Source organism: Heloderma suspectum, chromosome 3, assembly GCF_057233095.1.
Source record: "Heloderma suspectum isolate Gila_16-S chromosome 3, 16-S_ref, whole genome shotgun sequence".
NCBI lineage: Eukaryota > Metazoa > Chordata > Lepidosauria > Squamata > Helodermatidae > Heloderma > Heloderma suspectum.
Window position 1 is genome coordinate 63,109,450 of NC_139460.1, and position 24,055 is coordinate 63,133,504.

General features: G+C 42.9%; 1 protein-coding gene across 2 annotated transcripts; it reads left to right on the forward strand.

The window, feature by feature from the left end:
* The first annotated feature begins 1,974 nt into the window (after window positions 1–1,974).
* CREG1 (cellular repressor of E1A stimulated genes 1) lies at window positions 1,975–22,536 on the forward strand. 2 transcript variants are annotated; one of them, XM_084843440.1, is made up of 4 exons: window positions 1,975–2,294; window positions 14,970–15,089; window positions 17,814–18,001; window positions 20,015–22,536. In XM_084843440.1, coding segments are annotated over exons 1-4 (576 nt in total). In that variant the 5' UTR covers window positions 1,975–2,027; the 3' UTR covers window positions 20,016–22,536. The 2 variants fall into 2 exon arrangements, with proteins under 2 accessions (XP_084699566.1, XP_084699568.1); XM_084843442.1 differs by lacking the exon at window positions 20,015–22,536 and having other exon boundaries at window positions 17,814–18,002.
* The last annotated feature ends 1,519 nt before the right edge of the window (window positions 22,537–24,055 follow it).

Here is a 24,055-nt window from a genome sequence, read left to right on the forward strand (position 1 = left end):
AGAGGAGGAGGTGCACGTTCCCAGTAGCCCTTTTGTCTCCTGGGTGGTGGCAAAGGTCAGAATATGCTTCCTTCAGCTCTGCGGTCCAGTCTTAAAATACCTCTTCACCTGCTTTGACACATGCATCTATCTTTTTTTTAAAGTGCTTTAAAGAAAGCAAGTATTTTCTCCCTCACATGCAAATGTATGTGCATTAATCACTTAATGCACAATCCTATGTATGTTTAGACAGAAAAAAAGTCCTACAATGCTTGGAGTTGTAGGGCTTTTTTCTGTCAAAACATGCTTAGGATTGCGCCCTTATACTTACTTGGGTGTCTGCCTAGGATTGTGTTGTAAATCAACTAAAATTCATACAATTAATTGTTTACAGAACCAATTGTGTACCTACTTTCCTGGTAGTAAGCCCCGCCAAACTCAATAGGGTTTATTTCTGAGGCGGGCATGTATAGGATTAGACCGCGGTGGCTTAGTGGTTAAGACGCTGAACTGCAGAATTGGAAGGTCGGCAGGTCAGCAGTTTGAGACCCGAGCGGAGTGAGCTCCCGTCTTCAGTCCCAGCTTCTGCCAACCTAGCAGTTTGAAAGCAAGAAATTGCAAGTAGATAAATAGGTACCGCCTCGGCGGGAAAGGTAACAGCGTTCTGTGCACCTCGGTGTTCAGTCATGCCAGCCACATGACCACGGAAGCATCTTCGGACAGCGCTGGCTCTTCGGCTTAGAAACGGGGAAGAGCACCGCACCCTAGAGTCGGACACGACCGGCTGGGGACACCTTTACCTTTTTATGTATAGGATTGCACTGTAAGCCATTTCCCTTACATCTTATTTTGTAAGACCAAAATTGCAAAAACCTTTACAGCCAAACTGTATGCTAGTTTACTCAGAAGTAAATCCCACTGTTCGAACTGTGGTGCTGGAGAAGACTCTTATTAGTCCGCTGGACTGCAAGGAGGTCAAATCAGTCCATCCTAAAGGAAATCAACCCTGAGTGCTCATTGGAAGGACAGATACTGAAGCTGAAATATTTTGGCCACCTAATGCGAAGAGAAAACTCCCTGGAAAAGACCCTGATGCTGGGAAGGATTGAAGGCAAAAGGAGAAGGGGACGGCAGAGGATGAGATCGCTAGACAGCATCACCGATGCAATGAATATGGACTTGAGCACGCTCCGGGAGAGAGCGGAGGACAGGAAGGCCTGGCGCGCTATGGTCCGTGGGGTCACGAAGAGTCGGACTCGACTGAACGACAACAACAAATCCCACTGTGTTCAACGGAGTTTACTCCTGCGGACGTGCGCAGGGTCGCCATCTCCGTCATCTCAGAGAGGCACTTTTTGAAAAGCAAGAGAGCTTTCCCACCCTCCAAGCAATTCCTCAGCAAACGATCGCAGAAGCCACGATTTCTTCCACGCTCTTACGCCTGTCTCAAGTCACCTCACGCATCCAGCCGGTGGAGGCTGGGGATTCCGATCTCGCTGGGGCGAAATCCATTCTGGGTTTCAGCCAGAACCAGCCAGGACCCTAAAGGGGCTATCCGAGTTGCTGAAGCCATCCCCGAAACAGGCTCAGCCTCCCTACGCCCAGACAACAGCGGCGCCTTTTCTGCCTCCCGCGTCCTTTCCCCCCAGGCGCGAGCCCAATGTGTCCCTCCCGAGGCACCATCCTTTGGCAGCTCCCATTGGAGGACTTCTCAAGGCGTGGCGCCATTGGTAGAAAGCGGCCTAATCCCCGCCCTGAATGGGGAGCCTCGTCTCCGCCTTTTCCCGGCCGTCAGTTAGCCCTCACTGGAGAAAACGGGGCAACGGCGCGGGGCTGTGGGGTTAAAGTTGCGAGCCCCGCCCACTCGTGTTTGGTCATGCGCTGTTTACTTCCCGCGCACCGAGCCGGGCAAATCGGCGGGCTCCGATTGGCTGCGGCGCGAGAGGGGCGGGAGGAAGGGGCAGGCCCAGCCTGGGCGGTGCCCGACCTGTCTTCGTAAACAGGCCGGCCCGGGCGAAGGGCTGGAAACTGTCCGGGGAGCGCGCGAGATGTGGCCGCTGGCGGCGGCGCTGGCGCTGCTGGCGGGGGTCGCGGCGGGGATCCCCCCGCACGAGGACGTGGCGCGGGTCGCTCGCTTCGTGGCGCACAGCTGCGACTGGGGCGCGCTGGCCACGCTCTCCGCGCAGGGTCCGCCGATGCGGGGCCAGCCCTTCGCCAACGTCTTCTCGGTCAGCGACGGGCCGCCGGGGCGGCGAGGCAGCGGGGTGCCCTATATGTACCTGACGGCGCTCGACGTCTCCGTGCGGGATTTGCAGGTGAGGGGGCGGGGGTGGCCTGCAGCAGCGCGGCCCTGCAGGGGCTGCCTCGGAAGGAAGTCCCGCGGCAGCCAGTGGGGGCTTCACTCCCTCGTGTGTGCGTGTCGGAGGCCACCCTCAGTTGCTCTCAGATTAGGGGAAAGCTGCTTCCTCCGCGCCATTGCTGTTTTTTGCACTGTTGCTGACTTTTATCCTAGTTTTACTCTGTTTTAAAATTAACATTAAAAAAAAACTGTTCTCTGATCTTATTGTATGTTGTGGCTTTAACCTTTGTTTTGTGAACTGCCCAGAGAGTTCATTTATTATTTGTTTGTTACATTTACATGTAACATTTGACATTTATATGTACATTTATTATTTATGTTTCATTTATATCCGCCTTTCCTCCAAGGAGCCCAAGGTGGCTATGCTCCTCCTCTCCATTTTATCCTCTCAACAACCCTGTGAGGTAGGTTAGGCTGAGAGCCAGTGACTGGTCCAAAGTCACCCAGTGAGCTTCATGGCCAAGTGGAGAATAGTACTTGACTCTCCTGAGTCCCAGTCCACCACTTTAACCACTATGCAACACCAGGTGGTATAGAAATGTAATAAATAAAAATAATAATGAATTGATTTCTAACCAAACAACTAGGGAGGGGGTGGGGAATATGTGGCCCTCTAGATGTAGTTGGATTGTATCTCCCATCAGCCCTAGCTAGAATAGCCAATGGTGAGGAATGATGGGAGTCCAACAACTTCTAGAGAGCCACATATGCCCTATCCATGTCTAGGAGTCTAGCACCTTTCAGATGGATTGAGGGCTGGTTGTGGTTACTCAGTGGCAAGTGAAATGTACTCAGCATATCTTCATGTGTACTTAGTTTTTGTTTTCTGTGTTCCACGGCTGAGCCCTGTCTCCTAAAAATAGGTCCTGAAGCTGAGCTCTGCTGAGTTCAGAATCAAATTAATTGCGGCAAGAAGTGTTAAGTATTTTAAAATCTTTAATAGATGTGTACAGTTGTGTATGTATATATGAAGTGCCTTGAACGGACGTCTTCCAAAATCTTTAAAACATTTTTCAACCTAGAAACACACAATTATTATTACTGATTAATCTTATCCCATCTGCTCCATGGTGGGAGACATGTTTCTTCTCCTTTCTATCCTTGTAACAACTTTGTGAGGTCAGTGAGGCTGAGATATAAGTGGCCCAGTGTCACCCAGTAAGCTTTGTGACTGAGCAGAGATTTGAACCAAAGTCTCGCTCCTTAGGGTCGAATTAGATGTAACATGAGAGCTGTGAATAAGGTCTCCTGTGTTTCTAAAGTGCTAATAATGGGTTGGGATGGGTGGCAATGACAGCAGCAAAGATTTTTAACCCTTTTCCCTATACTGTTTTCTCAATTAAAGTTGCACATATGCCTCTTTCTGAATGTGGCATAAATACCACCTTTGGGGGCAACTTTAAATAAGAAAACAGCTGCTGGAGGATTACTGTTATTATTTTTTATTTCATTTCTGTACTGCCCAATGGCCAAAGCTCTCTGGGATTAAACTTCCTCCTCCTTTGCCATTTGTCCCAATCCAAATCTCAGAGAACCCACACACATGGCGGTTATCAATACTGACAAAACCTCAGAAGATCCTACTCATGGGTCTCTTCATCACATCTAGTTTTGCCTTTGTTTGACTCCCTAACCACAACGTCGCACAGCAATGTGTATGTTCTGACTGCCATGGTATGGAGAGTATATAGGGGAATTTGTTTCCACCTTGTTAACTTCCCAGCAAATGTTGCATGGGGGAAAGCTGACCTCACCCAAATGCAACCTGATTGCTCTTGGAGAGATTCTGATGCCCCCAAGACTTGCCACATTCAATATGGGATCCTCTTCCTGTGACTGGCAATCAAACCATCAGTGATTGTAATGATTCACTAGCAAAGAAGTGATGTTAATTAAAGCTAATTAGTTACAACAATGAAGACCAACTTGCAGTCATTTACTATGACTGAGCTGTTTGTGTTAGGCTTGGCATTTCACTAAATTCTACCAGTAGTCCATCCTAGACTACTCAATCCCCCATTCAATCCCTAGTGCAGATCCTGTTAAACGGATCAGGTAGCAGGTGATGTGAAAGCCGCCTCCCTGGGACCCTGGAGTCATTCAAAGTAGGCAATACTGGGCTAGATGGACAAATAGTCTCGCCACAGGTTCTTTTGTTTCTTCCTAAATGTACACTAAAATTGCTTCAAGATATAACTGTTTCAAGATTTTTTTAGATATATACTGCTTATTGTATCTTAAATACATAAATGGTTTATATAAGTCTTCCCCAACCTGGTTCCCTCCAGATGTGTTGGACTACAACTCCTGTATCCCTATCCAGTGTGGCCATTGGCTCGGGTCATGGGAGTTGTAGTCTTAACACATCAGGAAGGCACCAGGTTGGGGAAGGCTAGTTTAGCTTGTTAACTAAGCCCTGCCTCTGGATGATGTGTATAAAAAGGCACCTGGCAGACCAGTTTGTCAGATGACTAACCATGATTTGTTTGGTGCAGTGGCAGTGCTTAATTATGGCTAATGCAAACCATTTATTTCGTGTGCTTGTTGTGTTTAGAAAATTCTATATGCTGCCCTTTAGTAAAGGCTGTTAATAGTAAAACTGTTAAAACAAATCAATATCATAATACATCACATAACCATGGTTTTCAAACTCATCTTGGTTTTAATATCCTACTTTGCAGACAATCCTTAATCCATGGTTAGGTAATCAAACATAACCCTTAATCATGCTTTATTTTCCTTAAACCTCCCTTAAACCTTTTTTTCTTTAACCCTTTCCTTAAACCTTGAATATTGTGGCCTGGCAGTATCTGCAATTTAAACAGAATGTCACTACCAAATTTGGCCCGGAGGCTCTGGTCACTCCAGACTTACTTCAGCTAGCACAGGCTGTGATTGTCTAAGACCAATGAATTCCCGTATGGGTTGATTTGAGATTCCCTTTCTCCAGACGTGGACACTTTGAGGATTAAATGGAATGCAGAGTTAGAAACTAAACTGAATCTTTCCCATTGGAAAGCAGCTTTGAAATCTATTAAATCATCCAACAGACCTCAAGCGGCAATTTATAGAGCAAAATGTTTTATACAGGGCACAATTTTATACAGGGTAAGATGACCAGACATTCAAAATGTCACAGGAGGATGGGTGCGATGGGGGTGTAACAGTCCACAGGCTAATCTGGTACATACGTTATGGAACTGCTCTTCTGCAATGAGGCCTTAACTGGGATCAAGGTGGTCTCTGAAACCTCATTCAAGCTAAAAGATGCCCATGCTTGAGAGTGGGATATATTCCCAGCAAATAGGATTTCCCGGAGGGCACACTACATGGTTCAGTGTATTCTACAAAACTGGAAATCAAATAAAACCCAAAATATACACAATTAGATTGAAGAGCTGTTGATCTTAGCCACCTTTGCAAAGGTATATTACACCAATTTACAAAGTAAAGCGAATTCCAATAAATATGGGGAAACTTTCTTGAACAACATGTGTAGAACTGTGGTCCACTGCAAGACCAGTACAGGCCTGCAGAGACATTAATGACACCAAACCCCCTTTATTTTATTTATATATTTTTGTAACTATATATTCAAATCTTGCATAATTTCATTCACACTCTCAGAATTTTTGCTTTCTAAATACAGGAGGATATGAAGTGGGGAGAGGGAACACTAATGGAGAGGGAATGGGAACAGGGTGAGTGGGATCAGGAAAATAGTACTGAAAAATGAAAAAATCCAGTAAACTGTTAATAACAACAACAAATGTGTTTATGCATTATGTCTGTCTACGGTTTGTGCCTTATTCCTCTTTGCTTTTAACTTTACTGCAGTATGGATATTGCTTTCTTTTTGTAATGTATGTTTACAAGTATTTGTAGCCAATCAGCAACCTAGGAAAATAGTGATCTAATGGCAGTGTGACACAATTTAGGAGTTATTGCAGACAGGCGCATTTCTAATCTGTTATCCTGAACTTCATAGAGGTGCCAATTTCCTGCCCTTCTAAAGAATGCAGGAAGTTTGTGACAGCTTAATTTGCACATTGCTATCCTTGTATTCCATTTGTGAAAGCCTTCCTAGTTATTGGGAACTCAGGTAATACTTATGCAACGTGAAAAGGCTAAGGAGCAAGCACTTCACAGCTACTGGGATATTTTGTAATCCGAGAATCCTTGTGAAATTTGCAAAAAATTTTTGTAGAAGTAAGGTTAGCAAGTACCTGGATTGCTCTGTGTGAAATTTACTTTGGCCACTTCAAAAAGGTTTGAAAACTGACTTTGTACAGAGAATGTTGATATGATTTGCAAATACAGACTTATCAAATATTTTAAAGCTGATAAACATATACCTTTCACATGATAACTTCAGAAGCACTTCCCTCAAGGCAAGTGGTTACTGAAGAGAGGGCCTTGTCTGTGGTGGCACCCAGGTATGGAACTATTTCCTCAAACACATTCACGGTCCATTCACACCAAACTAAGTCTGCTTGCTCATACTTTTTAATAGCAATTAATGCTGATCTGCCAAGTGCCTATTTAATTTAAGTTTTGGCCTGTTATTCATTTGTTGTGTTTAATTTATTGTTGATCTTTTACATTCTAAATTATGTTTGTAAACTGTCTTGAGGAAGAAAATGGTAGGAAGGGAAGACGTTGACCTAGTTCACACTATCAAAGCACGCCACTATGGCTTAATCACTGCCCAGCTGCAGCTTGTTGTATCGCCTGAACCCAGGTGGCATGGCTCATTGGTTGGTTAAACAACTCTCCAATAATCCATGGGCTGTTGTAGGGTTATTGGAGGGTTGTTTAACCCTCCAACAAACCCTGCTGCCCAGTTTCAGATGACATAATAGACTGCAACTGGATGGTGTTTTTTTCCAATTTTTTTTGGTGTGAATTTCAGCAAACAAAGGAAAAAAAACATAACAAAACCAAAAAGAAAAAAAAAGTATAACAACATTCTAAACCCCTCAGTTTTGAATTATTACAATATTCTAGAAAGAGTTAAAAAGGGGGGGAATAGGTTACACATAAACTTCAGTAAAAGCAGAACAAATGTCCACATATGAGTCCACTTGCAAGTTACGCCTATGTACCACTCTTTCAAATGTTGCTAGCGTTGTTAGGTCTTCAGTCCATTGCATTATGGGTGGTGAGCTTTTATCCTTCCAGTATCATAGTATCAGTGTTTTAGCAACCAAAAGGGCATGAAGAATCCATTTATGCTGACCATGTGTTACATTCCAAGAAGCAGGTAAGTAATATTTACTGGTGCAAATGTTCTTTTAAATTAAAGAGCTTTCCAATACAAAATTTATCTGTATAATAACTTCCTCCCAATGGGCATTTCCAAAACATATGAATGCATTGACTGCATTACACCCCAACAATTAGCCGAATTTGACAAACCTTTATTAAAAAGACGTTGTGGCATCCAATAGACCCGAAACAAACGTTTTTGCTGAATAAGGCGTAACTGAAGATCTATTGAGATATCCGATACAGACACCAAAACGGCACTCCATTGATTAAACAAAATAGGACATTCCAATTCCCTGTTCCATTCCTGCTGTAAACCACTTGTGGCATATTTATTCATTGATAATACATATTTATAAACATGAATCTTAGGTTGATAGATTTGATCAGCTTCAATGAGTATTTCCAGTAGTGAAAGAGAGTCCGAAGCAGTAAAAGCAACAGGACCGAATCTAGATACCAACAAATGTTTCAAGTACAAGTACTGCCATTCCACTGAAGCTTGCAAATCCAATTGATCTCGCAAAGTTGAGAATAACAAGAACTCATAATCAACTCCCACTAATTGATCCAGGGTAAAGATGATTTTATCTTTCCAAGTCCACCATAAAAACATTTTCTTTCCTATTCTTCAATCTGGATTTCCCCATAAAGTCAATTTAGCATGGGAAAATGGCTATTGACATGACATTATACACCACACTTCACTAACTGCCAAAATTGTGGGAAGAGCTCTGTTTACCTTAATGTGCTGAGAACCTCATCCATTTAAGGAGAGGCTCCAGACAAGAAGATTCCAACACTGACCAAGGTGGAAAATCTAATCTAAGCGGAAAAGACCAAAATTTAGTACAAGTCAGCAAATGGGCCCAATGGTACATAGCTAGGTCCAGAAAACCGAATCCACCTTCATTAATTGGAAGTTGCATCCCTTTCAAAGATATTCTTGGTGGAAAGGACATCCCCCCACCCCAATTTATGAAAAAAAGCATTAAGTTTTTGGAAATATTTGCTGGTTATAAGTATAGGGATCCCACATATAACATAAATAATTTGAGGTATGGTATTCATCTTAAGTGTATTCACCTTACCCCATAAATTCAACTTTAGAGATGCCCATCTATCTATATCTCGTGAAATATCATTGATCAGCTTGTTTAAGTTTAACCTAATCATTTTGAGATATATCTCTAGGGATAATTATTCCCAAATAAGTAATAAACTCTATGCACCGTCGAAATTGCCAACAGGGTATACTCTAGTGTATTAGCCAATCTCCAATCGGCATTATTTCCAACTTTGACCAATTAATTGAATAGCCGGACAATTCACCGAACGTATTAATTTCATCAAAGCTGGAACTGATGACTGGAGTCTCAAGATAAACAACAAAAGATCACCAGCATAATGGCTAAATTTAAATTCTAAACCAAAATGAACAAATCAATGAATACTACTATTTTGTCTAATAGCACACACCAGGAGTTCCAAACATAAGTTGAATATCAATGGGGAGAGTGGGCAACTTTGTCCGGTGCCCCTCAAGTAAAAAAAAAGCTGAAAAAAACCCGCTAGTCATTATTCTCGCTCTTGGAACTGAGTAAAAGATTTTAACCCATTTCAGAAATTCTATAGGAAAACCAAAATTAATCAATGTAATAAAAATAAATTTCCCATAAATTTTGGCAAAGGCCTTTTCTGCATCTAAGGAAATGGTGGCCGCCTGGTCAGTTCTTTCAGAGTTTAAAGCAATTAGAGGAACAACTAATCTGAGATTATCAGCCCCCTGTCTGTTTTTAATAAATCCTACCTGATCTGGTCTAACTAATACGGCCATGACTGTTTGCAATCTATCAGCCAAAATTGCTGTTAATATTTTGATATCTACATTAATTAATGATATAGCTCATAGTTAGCACAATGGGTATGATCCTTGCCTGGTTTAGGAATCACAGTAATATAAGTGTCATTAAACAATGAAGAAAGGAAGCCCATCTCAAAAATATGGTTATAGAGGCGATACAACTTTGGGGCTAAAAAACTAGAAAATGTTTTATACTATTCAATTGGGAGTCCATCTGGTCCGGGTGCTTTCCCAGTATTCATTTTCATTATTGCATTCATAACTTCCTCTAAATGTAGAGGAGCTAAAAGGAGCTGCTGTTGTAAAGAATCTAAACATGGAAGATTAATCGGAGAAAAAAAGCAGCCATATCTTATTACCAGAACTATACAGATCAGAATAAAACTTTAAAAATTGTAAATTTATGTCTGTGGGAGAAGTATGTACTTTGCCATTCTCATCTTTAATGGCTGAAATAACATTTTGATGTTGGTGCTGTTTAAGACGATGTGCAAAAATCTTATGGGACAGTCACCATTTTCCCAATATTTCTGGGTGTTCATGCAAATTGTGCCTAGCACATGCCATGGCTCACAACAGGCCACCCTGGCTCGTTTTGATCATGCAAACGAGCCCTATAAATCTTCAAAATATGTAAAATAATAAATGACACTTGAGAACTGCTTAGAATTCCACTGAGACATCCATGGTGTGGATTATACAGGGTGTTTCAAAAAGATGGACCCGATTTGAAATCGCTGTATCTCTGCAACCACGAACCGCCCATGAATGAAACTCTTACTGCTTGAAAGGGTGGGGCATAGAGTTTCAAATGATTACTGCTAGATGCCTTTCTCAGCACACAAACAGACCCTAGCTTCAGTCATTCGCAAGATGGCGACCCAGCAACACAAGGCGTTCTGCAGTTCAGCAAGATTGAATCCGCAATTGCGGTGCAGTGTGCGTTTCAACGGCATTTTGACATTGATCCGCCAATGCCAAAGAGCATTTGTCGTTGGTACCGACAATATGAGGAAACAGGCTGTTTATGTAAGGGGAAGAGCACAGGGCAACCACGCACTCCAGAGGAAAATGTGAGAAGAATTCAAGAGAGTTTTCAGCATAGCCCGTGCAAATCCACTCATCGTGCCATCTGAGAACTTGTGATCTCTGATACGACTGTCGGGCGTGTGTTAAGGCGATGTTTAATCATGAGGCCATACCGGTTGCGGATTCAGTCTTGCTGAACTGCAGAATGCAAAACGCCTTGTGTTACGGGGTCGCCATCTTGCGAATGACTGAGGCTAGGCATCTAGCGGCAATAATTTGAAACTCTGTGCCCCACCCTTTCAAGTGGTAAGAGTTTCATTCATGGGTGGTTCGTGGTTGCAGAGATATAGTGATTTCAAATCGGGTCCATCTTTTTGAAACACCCTGTACTTTAGTATAACATGCGAATAAAGTATGAATATAGTATAAAAAGGGCAGATGCTTGTGTGCAAAAATGCAAGTGCTTCGGTGGTTGGGCAAGTTTCCGGGCACACACTTTTGTGTGCTGGAATCAGCACTGTGGAAATGCAAGGGCTGGGAGGAACCTGCAAGGTCTGCATTCTGATTCTGTCATGAAGGCCTTTGCCTTGGTGTCAACAGGCACACATGCTTATTCGGCAAGCGAAGAAACAAGCAATCAAGATTTTTAAAGCATAACAATGCCTCTTAGTTAGAACATTCAAAAATAAGTCCTGCCTGTCCTCTCAAGAGGCAGAGGTATTCAGGGCAACACATTGACCTCTCCTCACAATTCCTCGAAAATATGTTTGTGCCTTTTAAAATCCAAACCATGTTTTAGTTCTTGTCATTGGCTGGGTTCGCATGTCATGCTAGCCCATGGTGGGTGGCAAGCTATGCTGGGTAAGTGGTTATGGAAATAACTCACTGTGCTCCCGTCAGATGATCAGGCAAACAAGCTACACAGAGTAGTTTATTTCAACCTCCCCCCCATCGGCCCTCCTGTAGTCCTCTGCCCAGCTGGGCAAGTATCCCAGCTTCCTTTGCGGTGGGAATAGAGATTGCTTGAGAGGAACAGAGCAGTGGCAGTGTTTTTGGCCACTCTGCCAAGCAGCTTTGTAGGCAATCTCTATAACCCACGTTGGCGTGACAGACAACAGGCTAACCCACCATAGGTTAAATAACCCTTACTGCAGACTGCTGGTTCCCAGGGTGGCTTATTTGGGGGAAGAAAATCACCTTTGGGGAGGAGGAACATCCCACAGACAACATGCTAACCCATCACAGGTTGTGCCAGAAAATAAACCATCATGGGTTAGCATGTTGTATGAACCCACTCACTGTCTTGAATTTGAGCATCTCATGGAGAACTAAACACAGGGAACAGGTCATCTATATTCCCTCTAATCTGTGAAGCCACTTTATTAAAGGAAAATACGAGATTGGTGTGGCATAGTTTGATGTTAACAGAGCTATGACTTCTAATAAACCATTATCCGTAGGAAGTTACAAATTAATTCGTTTAGTATTTGTTTTCACAAATCTCTGAATATTGAAGGTGTTGATAGGATGCCTTGGGCTTGTCTTTTATTTTTAAAATTTAAGCACCATGGGTAAAATCCAATGTAAGCCTTACTTAGGGTAGACCCTTTGAAATAAATGGGACTTAAGTTAGCCATGACTAATTTAAGCCCCATTCATTTCAGTGGGTCTACTCTAAGGTACAGTCCAAAATAACTCTTGCTATGTTTGCTGTTCTTTAAGCTTCTAGTCCTTATACTAGGGGTGGGCAACTTGTGGCCTTCCAAATGTTTTGGCCTACAACTCCCATGATCTCTCACCATTGGCTATGCTGGCAGGGGCTGAAGAGAGTTGTAGGTCAAAGCATTGCCACTTCTGGTATAGCTTTTTTTGTTGTAATCTTTAAATCTCTTGAAAACACACCACAGACCATAGTTAGGGGTCCACTGAGTGTTTGCTACCTCTTTTAGTAGTCTTGAGTGAAAGGCATTGCAAGTTTGGATTATTTATCTATTTAGTTGTCTATCACGTTAGACCTCTCTGTGCAACTTGCTGAAGATGTTGTGGCTAGCTTTAACATTATAACAGTCCTTTTGTTTGCTTAATATCTAGCCTGAAGAAGAGTTCCAGAAAACTCAAAAGGTTGCTCGCTATTTGGTGACTTTTTTGTTGGTCCTAAGAAAAGTATTGGCTTCCAAGGCATTCTGTTCCATTGTCAAACAGCTTATACCTTCAGGAAGCTCTTCCTAATGTTTATTCCATCCTCTTTCTTGTAATTTGAACCCCAGGTTTGGATCTTACCCCCTGGAGCAGCAGAGAACAAATTTGCTCCATGCAACGGCCCTTGGAATACGTGAAGATGGCGATTGTGGGAAGGATGCAATAGTGTTTGTGCAGCAGCACTATTGATGTAGCGCCAGGCTAGCATAAACAAATAGTTGCACAGCATCAGTAGTGCTTGCTATTGGCATTAGCGCTTTGTGGGAAACCTGTCGTGCTGTAAAGTGCTATTGACGTTGTGCACGTATTGGTTTATGCTAGTGCACAGATACCATAGGATCTTTTCCCATATAGCCTCTTAGTCATGTCTTTTCCAGGCAAAACATACCTAACCAGTCAGCCTTTTCAGATAGGATTTGGTCTTGTTTTCATTCTTTCTCCGTAAATTCATTATTCAGAGCTCTGATATTTCAGAGTGGATTTCTGTTGTATAATGTGAAAAATACCACCACAGCCCGAAGAAACCTTTCAATTTAGCATCACAACTTTTGATATGGTTTCGTTGGCAATTTTGTTATCCTTACTCAGTAACTTATTTCCCTTCAGAAGGGGGAAGGAGTATTTCAAAAACTCCTGTAGCCTCTTATCTTTTGCCATACAGAAGACAGCTGTATAGTGTACCATCACATGGAGACATCTGCTTGCAGATAATATGCCAAATAACTGTGATTCAGCAGTTTCTTGGAATTGAGTAATGTGGCCATTTTGCAGCGTCAACACCATGTGTTAATATTTTTCAAGTAAGAAATGCAAAATGTTCAGTTTACACTTAAATCATGTGTTTGTGAAGCTTCACTCCCTCACCTTGAAAAACTAGTCTCTTGCAATTTTCTAAGAGGTCACTGAACGCATAATTTTGTGTTTGTAAAGGGAGGAAAAGGCCAATTTCAATATCATGTGACTTTTACAACCTCGATATGTGATGAAGACTTTTGAATTCCAAAGGAAATGAAAGTTGATTTGACACACAGGGATCTGGTTTGCATGACACAACAACCCACCATTGCTGATCAGCCATGGTGGGTTATGATGTTGGGTGAACCCAGTATTGTTTTCACAGGGTGGCTTATTTTTCACGAATAAGCCACCCTGAGAACCCATGGCTTGTTGTTGGGTTGTTCATGGGGGCTTGTTTCCAGGGTGGCTTGTCGTGACATCCAAACCTGGAAGGGTAACTTCATCATGGGTTGTCGGGAACTGCTAGAGAGCTGCCCGGCAAGACCCCTGCCACTCCTCATGATCTCATTAATGCTGCTGTCATCCTCCCTCATCCCTTCTCAGTGACCTGTGCCAGTGCTGTTAAAAATTGAGAAGGACACCAAAGAGTGTCCCAAACATGTTCTGAATTTTTTTAAAAAATCAGTCCTGCACAAGTGCATAGGAGTGAATATCCACTGCTAGGAAACTTGCACAATTTGCCTGTTTGTTTTATTGCTTTGCCACGAGATTTGCTTATGTTTAGCAATCTCTCTCACTGCTCTGTAACCCATATGTATATCTAACAGCTATCAACGGAGACCAGTAGAAGGAAGCCACAAGCACGAAGGAGGGTGGGGGAGCCGAAAGCGGCTGGCAGCTGCAGGACGGAAGGAGCTTTAGGAGTGGGTGGTCTTACTTTAAAGAAAATGAAGCAACCTGTGGTTTAAAAAAGGGGTGTTTGCTAGCAAGGGAAGTGCCAAAACTGAAGTTGAAATTGACAAAGACATTGACAAGAGGAGGACATTGGTATGCTTGGCTAAATAGCGGACAGGCGGTCTTGCATGAGACCCTGGGGAAAAAATTAAAGGTTGTGAATGCGTTACCGTGTTCATAAGGGCTTAGAAAATTAATTCCATGTGGCAATCTGGGGTGTGTGTGTGTGTGTTTCCCCCAGGAGCCAGCAACCCCCGTGGACCAATTGCAGAAAGGGTGTTGATGTAGGGACTGAGAAAACAAGGAGTTCTGTTGAAAAGGCAGCTGGGATACACGCTGGAGCTGGTGAAAAGACTGAGGGGGGAAATTAGCCATAGCAAGCCATGGAGCACTTGTTGGGTTAACAAGTAAACAACCAACCTATGGTGGCTTATTCTCAGGGTGGCTTAGCGTAGTCTGCGAACCCATCCAGTGTCCACATATTGACTAGCTGCATCTGTATCAACATGTTTTTCATATGTTAACCTGTTCCATGAATTTCAGTTATTTATCAAATCCATTTTGTTGCTTTTATTTCAGATGAATGCAAATGCCTCCCTAACTGTGTCCTTAGCACAGACGCCATTCTGCAAGCAGCAAGGCTATGATCCTCAGAATCCTCTCTGTGCCCATGTGATCTTCTCTGGAATAGTTGAGAAGGTAAACTAATACTTCTGCTTCTCACAAGGATATTGTTGCACACGTGCAACCAACCCCCAGCTTACAGCAATGTCATACACACACTGGGTCAAAACTGGAATGTAGTTTTTATAGTAGGTTTCTGAAGTATGCTGTGCTTGCTTATTCTTTTCCTTAGCATTACATACTTAGCGGGGTGGGGGTGGGGAATCCAGCTGAACTTTAGATTCCAGAGCAGTGCTTTTCACTGTAAGGCCCAAGGGCCACTGGTGGCTCCCAATCACCTCAAGCGTGGCCCTCTGCTTCTCTCTCTCATTTTCTGTGTCTCATTCTCTCTGCAGTAGCTGCTCACCCTCAGCAGGGACTCTCTAGTTTTGCCTTGTTGTTTGCTTTAGTGGTAGGCTGGTTGCTGTGATTCAGGCTACTAGAAGAGGCTTCTGGGGTCAGGCTTCAGGGGATCTGCTATTCATTAGCTGTGTGGTGGCTCCGGGATGGGTAGGGGGAAGAGGAGAACACAGGGGAAAACAGCTGGTATGAACCTACCCATACACTATGCTCATCATCTTGAGGTGCCTCCTCCAGGTGCCTCCTCTGGGGGAGGCTTGGGGGATGGCAACAACAGAGAGGGCCTTGTTCTCTCCATTGAGGTCTCCCTGGTTCCAGTGTTATCATCCTTTCGGCGCCAGGTTAAGACTTCCCTGCACTCCCAGGCATTTTACGGCATAAGATAATGTTTTAACCAGTCCTGGGATTTTTATTGAGTATTTTTAATGGTTTTGTAAATGGTTTTTATGTTTTTATATTGTATTTTTAAGGTTTTAATCTTTTGTAAACCACCCAGAGAGCTTTGGCTATTGGGCAATATAGAGTTGGTAGTAGTAGAAGTATAGTATAATTAGCTGTGCTGGGAGAGGAGCTCAAGAGGCAAAGAGCAGTGTGATTGGGCAGATATAGGGATGCACTGCGCAGGTGCTGGAGGTGGACTGGAATTGGATTGCACAGGCGAGAGAGCAAGAGAGCACCATGGACCTGTTGTAGGAAATTTTTTAGCACTGAGCAGGGCAGACTGAAAAAGTTAAGGAACATTTTGTGATGATGCTTTATAAAACTGGACTGTAACTTCACATAAGTAATATCGCAGTGTATATGGGCCACGTCCTCATGAAACATTTTAGGTTGGATCCAGAGGAAGCTAGTCACACTTTAGTGCCATTGAAATCAATGGGAAAAGTTAGTAATCACAAATTTTTCAGGTGTTTTCAATAGGACTTGAATGTGACCGACTTCCTCTGGGTCCAACCTTTCATGCGTTATGTATACACTCTCAGTTTTCTCTACATAGGTAGTCAGTACCATCTACTTTCAACTGAGAGATGACATGTGGAATCCGTATTTCTCTGCCTCAAAGTTCAGTCACTTTCTAGGTTAGTCCTCTGCGGCTCTAAATATCAAAACTTCCTTCAGTGCAGGCTGGTGATTAGATCTAGAAGAGCTGAAAATATTCCTTGCCATAATAAGCCTTTGCAGGTGCTGGGTTTTGTTGTTGTCTTTGCCTACCCAGTTGGCAAGCATCTGACAAAATCAGATCTGGCCCACGCATGTTTATACTACAATACATTTGTTAATATTTAAGGTGCCACAAAACTCCTTGTTGTTTTTGTCCTTCACTGATGAACCCAGCCTCGCAAGGGTTAGAATAGCCCTTGGTTTGGTACAGCAAAGCCTTCGAGCAAGCTTACATAGTTGTCAGAGTTCCACACATTGTGCCCACCCCGTCTAAGTGAAGCCGTGTCCCTTGGCACCCCGAGACACTGCTTCTGCCATGGTGCACTCCTATAGCCCCCTGTGAGAGGGGTCTTTCCACTCAATTCTCCTGGGGAATTCTCCTCACGCCTCGGAATGTATGGATTGCAAAGCTATGTCCTGGTTAGGGAAGTTTGCCCTAGTGGCTGGAGATGTTACTGCAGGCTTCAACTGTATGGATACATTAAAATTAATTAAAATCAATGATTAAAACTAACAAAATAACCTGAGGTGCACACCCCTGGTGTCCCTTTAGTATGCATACCAAGTTTCAGGTGTCTAGGTTTCATAGTCTCGGTGCTAAGGCACAGACGCGCGCACACACACGTTCATATCCCCTTTAATTATTATAGATCTAGACATTTGGATGTGAACAATTAATTCAAAAGTCCAAGTGATTGCAGAGAAGATAAGCTTCAGAATTTTCATGTAATGACAGTGCAATCCTAGGCTTGTTTACTCAGAAGTAAATTCCTCTTTAATCAGTTGGGTTTACTCCCAGGTAAGTGTGCATAAGGTTGCAGCTTAGGTTACACCATTGTACTAGATAAGGACAGATTTATCACTACCTCCATTCGTAGAGTATGTGGGAACAATGGCCAGGATCCAAACAACTGCAGAATTACTTCCATAAGACGAGTACTTTAGTCTCACATGGCAACCTCCCATTCCTGCCGCATGTAAAACTGCTTTTGACACAAATCTGGTTAGTGATGCAGCATGGGGGCCTGTGGACCAAAGAAGAAAAAAAGTCCACCATCCCACTGGATTAAATCCTGACCCATGGTTGAGCCCAAGCAGCACTTTCACTACTGGCTGTGGTCTCTGTCTTTTCACCCATCTTGAGAGCATTTGCAGACAAGTGTAGAGAGTATTGGGATAGCATTGTGGTTAGTTAACTTGTTGTCTACTAAACTCTGTAGCTGGTTACCTGTTTGTTAGGTTCAGAATGGCACTGAAGCTGACTTCGCAAAGGCAGCCCTGTTCAGCAGACATCCTGAAATGGCAAGCTGGCCACGAGATCACAACTGGTTCTTTGCGAAACTCAACATCACCAATGTCTGGGTCCTGGACTACTTTGGTGGAATCAAAACTGTGACCCCCCAAGAATATTTTAATGCCATACCCTAGTAAGTGTGCTGTTTTGTTACATTGCTTTTGGGATCTTGTTTTTCAATAGTTGGTTTCATGTCTCCATAACACTCTTCTCAGAGAGAAGGCTTGAATTCTCTGGATTATATTCTCATCAGAACCGCTTCTAACATGATTTGGGCTACAATCCTCTACCCACCTGCCTAGGAGTAAGTCCCATTTAACTCAGTAGGACTTACTTCTGAGTAGACATGTATAGGATAACATTGTTAATTTTATATTTGAAGACCCAGACATAATACAAAACCTTCTGTTGTTTGGCTTCAAATAAACTGCAATAATAATAATAATAATAATAATAATAATAATAATAATAAAATACAGTTATATGGTGCTGTTGCTTTGCTTTAAAGAGTGTAAGAGGGCAGATCTCTGCCCGGAGGTTTACACTTATAATCTGACACAGGGAGACAAGAGAGGAACGGAAGGAAGTGGGGGCTGGGGTAAAGAGGGAAAGAATATGCATTATCTTGGTTGTATATACATAGTTCATTTATAGTAGGATAGAGGGACTAGGAGGTTGTGCTGAAGGTTTCACAGAAAAGATGGATTTTGAGCAGGGATTTGAAAGTAGAGGAAGAGGTGGCATCACACAGGGGCTTGGGGAGGCAGAAAGCGTAAGAAGGCAGAATGGGTGGAGGTGTTTGAGGGAGCAGGAGACTTTCAGATGGCTGAGGACACTGGAGCTGGCGGAGTTACGGTTGCTGGCAGGGATATATCAGGAAATGAGAGCAGAGAGAAAGGGGTGGGGAAGTGGAGTGGAAGCCAGTGTTGGAATTTTGGGAGGGACATAATGTGAACAGAGCAACAAGAAAGGTAAATGATAATGGCAGCAAAGTGCTAGACAGAGGTGAGGAGACCAAGGTGAGACAAGAGAGAAGGTTATAGTAGTCAGAGTGAGGGATGTCCTGGGCATGAACCAGAGTTTTTGTGGAGGGGGCAGAGAGGAAGGGCCAGATACTTTGTCATGCAAAGAGATATGACTTGGTGATGGACTGAATACAGGATGAATAAAGAAGAGAAAGGAGTCAAAGATAAGCCAAGGTTTCAGATGTGTTCAACAGGACAGATTATGATGTTGTCAATCGATAAAGAAAGTAAATGAGCAGAGCAGGGCTGGAGAGGAAAGATGAGGTGGTTTGTTTTTGATGTACTGAGTTTGAGATATGAAGTATTCAGGTGGAAATATCAGGCAGTTGGACATCTGAGGTGGGAGGGAGGGCGACATTTTGGGGGTAGAGAGGTAGAACTGGGTGTCATCAGTCAGTGTTCAAGTGGTATTGAAAGCTATGGGTTTGGAAGAAATCACCCAGGGACAATGTATATAGGGAAAATACCTGAGGGCAAAGAACAGATTCCTGAAGAATGCCAACAATAAGAGGGAAAGCAAAGGAAAAGCTTCCTCTTATGGAAACAAACAATTAGACAGGAAGAGTTCTATCTGAAGGCAGAGACCTAGGGCCTATAGCAGGGGTAGGCAATCCATGGCCTTCCAGCTGTTTTGGCTTACAACTTCCATCATCCCTCACCATTGGCTATACTGGCTAGGGCTAAAGGCAGTTGTAGGACAAAACATCTGGAGGGCTACAAGTTGCCCACTCCTGGAATATAGGGAGTCAAGGAAGACCATGACTAAATCTCTCCCATTGAAATGGGAATTAAAAGAGCTGAACTTTGGTTGTTCCCATTGTTTTACAACATTATCCAAAAGTCAGACTATTTTTCCATCTAGTCTAGTTTTGTCTACTCTGATTTGCAATGGCTCTCCATGGTCTTGGACAGAGTTCTTTCCCAGCCTTGCAACCAGTGATCCTTTTAACTTGAGATGCAAGAGATTGAACCTGGGACCTTTGGTAGGCAAAGTATATGCTGTACCACTGAGCTGCAGTCTCTTATCCCATCTGGGGCACAGGCTTGCAGAAAGAAGAACCAAACTGTTTAGACTTCAGTTCCTGAAAACTAATTTATTTTTCTTGTTCCCTTATTTATAGGTAAGATTTTGGATGAAATCCACATCCGCTGACCTTTTCATTGATCACTCTTATAACAAGAAAACGTGGACACTGCTAGAACTGAGATTACATTGCAGAACCCCAAATGTGCATATTCCTTTAAAATCCCGATTGCTTACACTGGCCCAGTTCGCACATAACGAGAAGCCACCGTGGTTGAATTTCCCCATGGGCAATTCAGCCGCCACCATTTTGAATATTCAAGGTGCAGTGGGGGGCACACTATAGCTTGCCATTACATGGTAATGGGGGTGGTGTTGAGGTGGTTAACAGGCCACCCAAAACCCTTTTGGGTGACTTGTCAATCATCCCAACAACCCACCCTCGCCAGGTTCGCACATAACTACAAGCTACAGCATGCCCCCACTGTGGCTCGAATATTCAGAATGGTGGCAGCCACAATGACAAACCCCTCAGGGAACTTCACCCACGGTGGCTTCTTATTAAGTGTGAACTAGGTCACTAAGTATACTTCTAAATCAGGGATCCATTCCAAGAAAACCTAATTCTGTGTACAAGGTATTTTAGAGTATGCAAATCTCTATATTCATTCTGCTTTTAGATTTGGCTTTTTAAAGAATGTGAATTATTTTTCAGCAAGCTTATACTGAGAAAAATACACCTTAGGGGTGCATCCCTAAAATGAAGGCGGAAGAACAATTCAGAGGAGAAGAAAAAAGGAGAAAAACAATGGCAAATCTTGAACTTGATGTGAAGAAATAGCCTGAAATATTCAGCTATATTGTATATTCTGATCTGGATCCATAGATTGACTTGTCACAGCTTGAATCCAGTCCATGCTCTCCCATCATCCATTGGGTAATTTCTACTGTCAGAACTGACCCTGCTGACAGGAATGTGCCTGCAGCCCCAATCCAGCCAGGATCAACATGTGTGTGTGTGACCATGACACTCGCAGGCAAGGCAACATGCATTGGGGAAACTAAGGGCCAAACAAGATGTGACTGTGGCAGTTTGGTGAAACTGCCCCAGTCATGTAGAATAGAATGGGACCAGAGTCTGATCTTATCAGCAAGAGAGGCACATGAGTAAGGGCACTGAACCCTCTTTCTGCCCATTACTTACCTCCCTCTAGCACCTCTCCCAAAGTGCTTTTTGCTCTGCAGAGTTTGCTTGTTGGGGCTTAGCGGAGGAGAGTGAGTCCTGGGGTACAGGTTGCGTGGATGTAGGTCATGGGTAGGCAGAGGTTCCTCTAATCCGCAGCGATGTGCCCCTTTTACTGTTAAAATTTGACTTTCCCAGCCCCTCTTTTTGACATGATTAAGGTAGCTCTGTCTGTGGATGCGATGGTGGCAGCTCATGCATTTAATTTGGCCCTGATACTATATTTATTTATTACATTTCTGTACCACCCAATAGCCAAAGTGGTCTGGGCAGTTGACAAAATCAGACGTAAAGACAATAACAATAAATGACAAAATACAATAACATAATAAAACATAATATAAAAACATTGAAAAATTTAAAATGGAATGAAACTAGAGTAAAAACCAAAGTAAAAGATAGCTGCAGTGCAAGAATCTTAAAATACCCTAACTCAATTCTTTCTTTAAGCTGAAACACTCAAAAGTCTGTATGAGAGAATTACCAGCTTAACAATATGCACCTCTATGCCTGGTTTGTCTCTTGTGTCTACAAACTCTGAAGGCTGGTTTTGAGCTTCTATGGCAATTTCATCCTAGATCATTATTTTAAATATCAACTAAGTTTCTAGAAGGTGAAACCAGAAGTTAAAATGGTATGCAAACCCAGGATTCTGACATATCTGCTGAGTATTAACTACAATTAGTGCCAATGCCAATGCCCTTTTGCATTATGGTTAAAGCAAATTGGGGAGGGAGAGTCACAAGGGAGCAGGATGGAGCCTGTAGCACGCTCCCAATCTAACCACTGTTTGAAGTTCAATAGTATTCTAACTGCACCAGCCAAAGTTGTTTAAAACTGGTGACAAAGTAAATCAGTTCTTGGATGATGCTGACATTTTTAATCAGCCAGATACAAATTGTGTATCTTATGATCTCTGTTCATACAAACTGATGGAAGTAATCATAGACTGGCACACAAAAAATCTTCCCAGTGCCTCAGGGTTCCTCACTAGCTATCTTTGAGAGGGTTTTGCTAATGCCGCATAATCAATATGCCTGTCTTACTATGAAGTGGGGTGGGAAGAATCCGTTAGCACAACTTTTTATATGTCTACTCAGAAGTAAGCCCCATTCTGTCCAAATGTAAGCCATTTGCTGGTGGCTGTTCCAGGTGCCTTGCTATTACCTTGGATGAATAACTATGCCTCAGTGACAAACATGTTTACTTGGAAGTAAATTTTATTGTTTCATAGAAAGTGCATTTCCTACCTCTATAGATGGCCAAAATGGCATACATATTTTTATCTTGAAAAATTGTAGAACTGTGTTTGCAAACAGAAAATCTAGGTTCTGTAATAGATCAACAGTATGGAAATAAACTATTATTGGAATGAAGTTGCTCTTTCTTACTACATTGATTGTCTTTAATATGGGCTGGGCTAGGGGCAGAATTTCCATCAGAATAAATTATCTGAAGGCCCACAAATATATATTTTTTTATAAAGCGGAAATGTACAGCATACTTTCAAAACCAGACTTTCTGATGCCAGCCATGTGTTTTTGTAAAAAATGACTTCCATATTTATATAGTAAGGCTGAAATCCCTTGATAATTAATATATAATAAAATCTGTTGGGTTTTGATTTTTTGGAAGTAGTGCTTTCCCTACTTACTGTGTGCTTCTAGCATCATTAATTTTGTCAGCTCTGCTCTCCTGTTCTTGCTGTTGTCTTGTGCCTGTTGTACTAAGTAGTTAAGCCTTCTCAGGAAAGCCTGATCTGGCTGAAGCAGTATCATTCTGCACTAACAGCCATCTTGGTTTCATATTCTGATTGCTGGTCTTTCTCCCTCCCCTCTACTATTTCAGCTAAGAGCAGCCTGATAAATACTTTTAAATGCTTCTGTAATACACTGTTGGGAGCAGCCAATTCTCCCTCTAACACAGACCACAGCTAGAGCATATTTACTAGTGTCGTGTATCAGAATTGGCCAGCTGCTGACGTTAGTGCAGGTGTTAAAAACGGGCCTGACTGAGGAGGATGGGGTGAGTTGCTGATTTCTTATTTCCCTGTCCAACTAAAGTTCCCTTGCAATTGGTTTAGGGACCAGAGTTGGGTGCATTTTCACCCACCCCAAACGTTCAAGCAGATCATTAGCACTTAGGAGCTTGCCCTTGCCTGCTCTCCTGCAGTCTAAGCAAAATGTCCGTCATCGAAAGGAGTGGGTGGGGAGATGAAGGAGGCAGGTCTTGCAAGAACTCTTGTGGAGGCACAACTTGCCTTTGTGCTCTGTGTGCAAAGGCACACTGTGTCTGTCCACAGAATCACTCAATGAAAGCTGAGCTATCCCATGCTGGCTGGGAGGTAACAGGATTTGCTCCTACAGTAATGGTGTTCCCAAGTGAAACAGTCTTTCACTTAGGTGTGAATGGCTGCCATTTTCTTAGACGGAAGGATGGAGATGAATGTGCATGGGGATGCTATTGTGATGGTTGCCAAAGCTGCACTCTGTTCCTGGTGACCTTGCTGGCAGGTTTTGTTCCTTTTCCCGCCCACCTCAACCCTTGCCTTCAGTCACCCAATTGTTTTGTCAATGGGGGCTCCTAATCTGCATTTCTCACTGTTTACACAAGGTTTACACAGCTCTGTCACAATGAGCAACCTTAAGTCACAAACATAACTCAGCCTTCTCACTGATCATAGAATAGTACAGTAGGGTTGGAAGGGGCCTACAAGGCCATCGAGTCCAACCAATGATGATGTTCATTTGCCCACCTGCACCTGCCCTTGTTCTTGATTTGAGGAGAAGCAGATTTAAAAGAAAAGGAAAATGTCAGAGTAAAGTAGGTCTGCAACAAGAGTGCCTGTCCATGTTTCGTAATTTTGATATCGTGATTGACCAGAAGAGGGTGCCA

Excerpts from the sequence above, each read along its gene's own strand:
- CREG1 (XM_084843440.1), top strand. The coding sequence starts at position 2,028 with ATGTGGCCGCTGGCGGCGGCGCTGGCGCTGCTGGCGGGGGTCGCGGCG. Across the intron at positions 2,295-14,969 it reads TCTCCGTGCGGGATTTGCAG|ATGAATGCAAATGCCTCCCT; the intron begins GTGAGGGGGCGG and ends CTTTTATTTCAG. Across the intron at positions 15,090-17,813 it reads TCTCTGGAATAGTTGAGAAG|GTTCAGAATGGCACTGAAGC; the intron begins GTAAACTAATAC and ends CCTGTTTGTTAG.